The following is a 2,502-nucleotide window of genomic DNA, read 5'->3' on the forward strand; positions in this document are numbered from 1 at the left end:
ATTTTGGGCTATTTTTGACTATCGTTGATATTTTTGGCACTGTTGTGTGACTAATACATAAATGGCACTATGTAACAGTTTTATTTTTATTTTTATTTGTTGTAATTTTGTCCAATCTGTATGGTAGAGGATGTTATTACAATATATCTTATTTGTGTCTCCTTGCGGTATTCTGAGACATTTAGATCATGTCAAAGGTAATGGGGCGGCAGTGGCCCAGGGGTAGAGTGACCGGATGGAAACCAAAAGGTTGCCAGTTCGAACCCAGGCTCCCCCAGAGTTAGTGTCAAAGTGTCCTTGAGCAAGACACTGAACCCCTAATTGCTCCCGATGTGCAGGTTGGTGCCTTGCATGGTTTCCCCCGTACATCGGTGTGTGAATGAGTGAATGTAATGCACAATCTTTGTAAAGCGCCTTGGATAAAGGCGCTATATAAACGCACCATTTACCATTTAATGTCTCACCAAGACACAGGATCTGACACAACATCTTTTTGACCTGAAGGTCCAGATTAAATGTAGGGGGATACATTTAATCTGGAGCAAGCAGGCGGGCTCTATTAGCTCAATGTTAGAACATTTCAGCAGGAAACCGGGTTCAAGTCCAGGGGAAGAAGAGGAAAGTTTACAAAAGGTTACAGCTTTATATTAATGCTCTTTTGCCTTTGCAGGACAAGACAAGACGGAACGGGCGGACTGACTGACGGCACAGACGCGGCCGTAACGTGGCGGTTGAACTTGACGAGATGCTGCTGATGAGAGCGCACGTGGGGGAGCTGGTGCTGGTTCTGGGCTTACTGGTCAGCGCGCGCTGCGAGGTCCGAGCCCGCGACCCCGAGGTGGAGGAGGAGGAGGAGGGCAGGGAGGAGGAGGGAGAGGTGCTGATGGCAGGAGGAGGTAGGCCTGGTACAATTATTACACAATCGTCTAATCGCAATCATTTGAGAGCGTCGCAATTATTGTGTCATGATCGTCATAATCGTTTCCATGTTGAAAATGTTTCATACATTAAAAAAAAATCACACTTGTGTGAAGTTGTGATGAAGTGTGAGCCCACTGTGACTGCCACATGACGCCACTGCTTAAAGCAAACATGATTTCACATCATGTGCTGTTTTTTTTATTTTGGGGGGGGGGGGGGGGGGGGGGGATAACTCTTCATAGACTTGGCTGCCATATGACATAATTTCTGAAAGCCAGACCTTGGAGGGGCTAGCGCTTTTTATGTATAATAATGAATGTCACTAATTTCTTTGTATATTTCACTTATCATATATCTGCCGTGTGCTTTTTTGAGGGGCACTAGCCCCTCAATGTTTGTTTTAAAAACGCCATTGACAATGAAGGGAAAATGTACGTCATCTTGTCCCTAACACAAACATTAAATGCCATTAACAATAAAGAGAATGTAATGTATGTTTTGTCACCATTAGATTTACATCAACATTACATCACCTAATGAGTTAGACTTCACACAGGTGTGATTTTTTGATTACTGGGCAAACAGAAATGTATTCTCTAATCATACCGTATGTTCACAATGTTCAACGCCACCAACACAATTAAATCGTTAATCACAATTAATTGTGGACTTACTTGAATGTTTTAATGGTAACAGCCCTACGAGGAGGAGGAGGAGGGATGGGCTCGTCGGCTCACCCCCTGCTCCCACGCGGGGCCAGGCCGGTGCATCAGCAGCCGCCGCTCAATCCGCCACTTCCTGAGGAGACAGCGCCACCTACTGGAGAGGGAGGGGGCTACCCCGCGCGTACCGGGTGAGTGGATGGAGGCTGTGTCGTGTTTGTGTGTGTGTGTGTGTGTGTGTGTGTGTAGGTTTGGGATTCAGAACCGGATCTATTTGGAGTTTGGACACCCCTAGGAATTGTTAAAGGGAACCGCGTGTGTGCACACACGTGTGTGTTGCTCGAATGTTGATCTCGGGCTTCAGTCGTACTGTACATGACTGTGACCTCAGTCATCTGTGACATAGTCTACTGTAGGACTCTTTTTTTTTTTTTTTTTGGCTTTCACCTTTATTTTATATTTTTATGGAGGGACAGACAGTAGGCTGACAGGAAAATGGGGAGAGAGATGGGGGGAAGACATGCAGCAAGGGCCGTCGGGACCGGGAGTCGAGCCCGCGGCACACCGCCAGACCGGACCACCAGCCAAGGTGCCCGGACCACTGAGCCACGGCCCAGGCCTACTGTAAGACTCTTACTTGGGGCAAGGTCTCCGCCCCGATCCGAGCCCCTTCCGTTATAAAACTAAAGTCAATATGTCAAAAAGTATTATGACTCGGGCTGCTTCCGTGTCCTACTGGCAGTGCATGATGGGCACAAGTTGTTTGGTGCTGGATCGTTCCAGCGGTTTATGAGAAAACACAAATAGTCGAAATACGGAGATAAGAGGTTTCTGCCCGACAGCAACAATTTGTAAGTTATCTGTGGGATAAACAAGGCTCATCTCCAGTAGCTGTTAAAAGTCTTATCACTGTCAGCCT

General features: G+C 46.8%; 1 protein-coding gene across 1 annotated transcript in view; it reads left to right on the forward strand.

The window, feature by feature from the left end:
- The first annotated feature begins 1,629 nt into the window (after positions 1-1,629).
- Positions 1,630-2,502, forward strand: part of mmrn2a (multimerin 2a) — an 82,721-nt gene continuing 81,848 nt past the window's right edge. Inside the window, exon 1 of the mRNA XM_079511842.1 lies at positions 1,630-1,774. Coding sequence (XP_079367968.1) covers positions 1,641-1,774 — 134 coding nt within the window. The 5' untranslated portion in view covers positions 1,630-1,640. The remainder of the gene's footprint in view (positions 1,775-2,502) is intronic.

The sequence above is a fragment of the Electrona antarctica genome (assembly GCF_951216825.1).
Source record: "Electrona antarctica genome assembly, chromosome: 10".
Classification (NCBI taxonomy): Eukaryota; Metazoa; Chordata; class Actinopteri; order Myctophiformes; family Myctophidae; genus Electrona; species Electrona antarctica.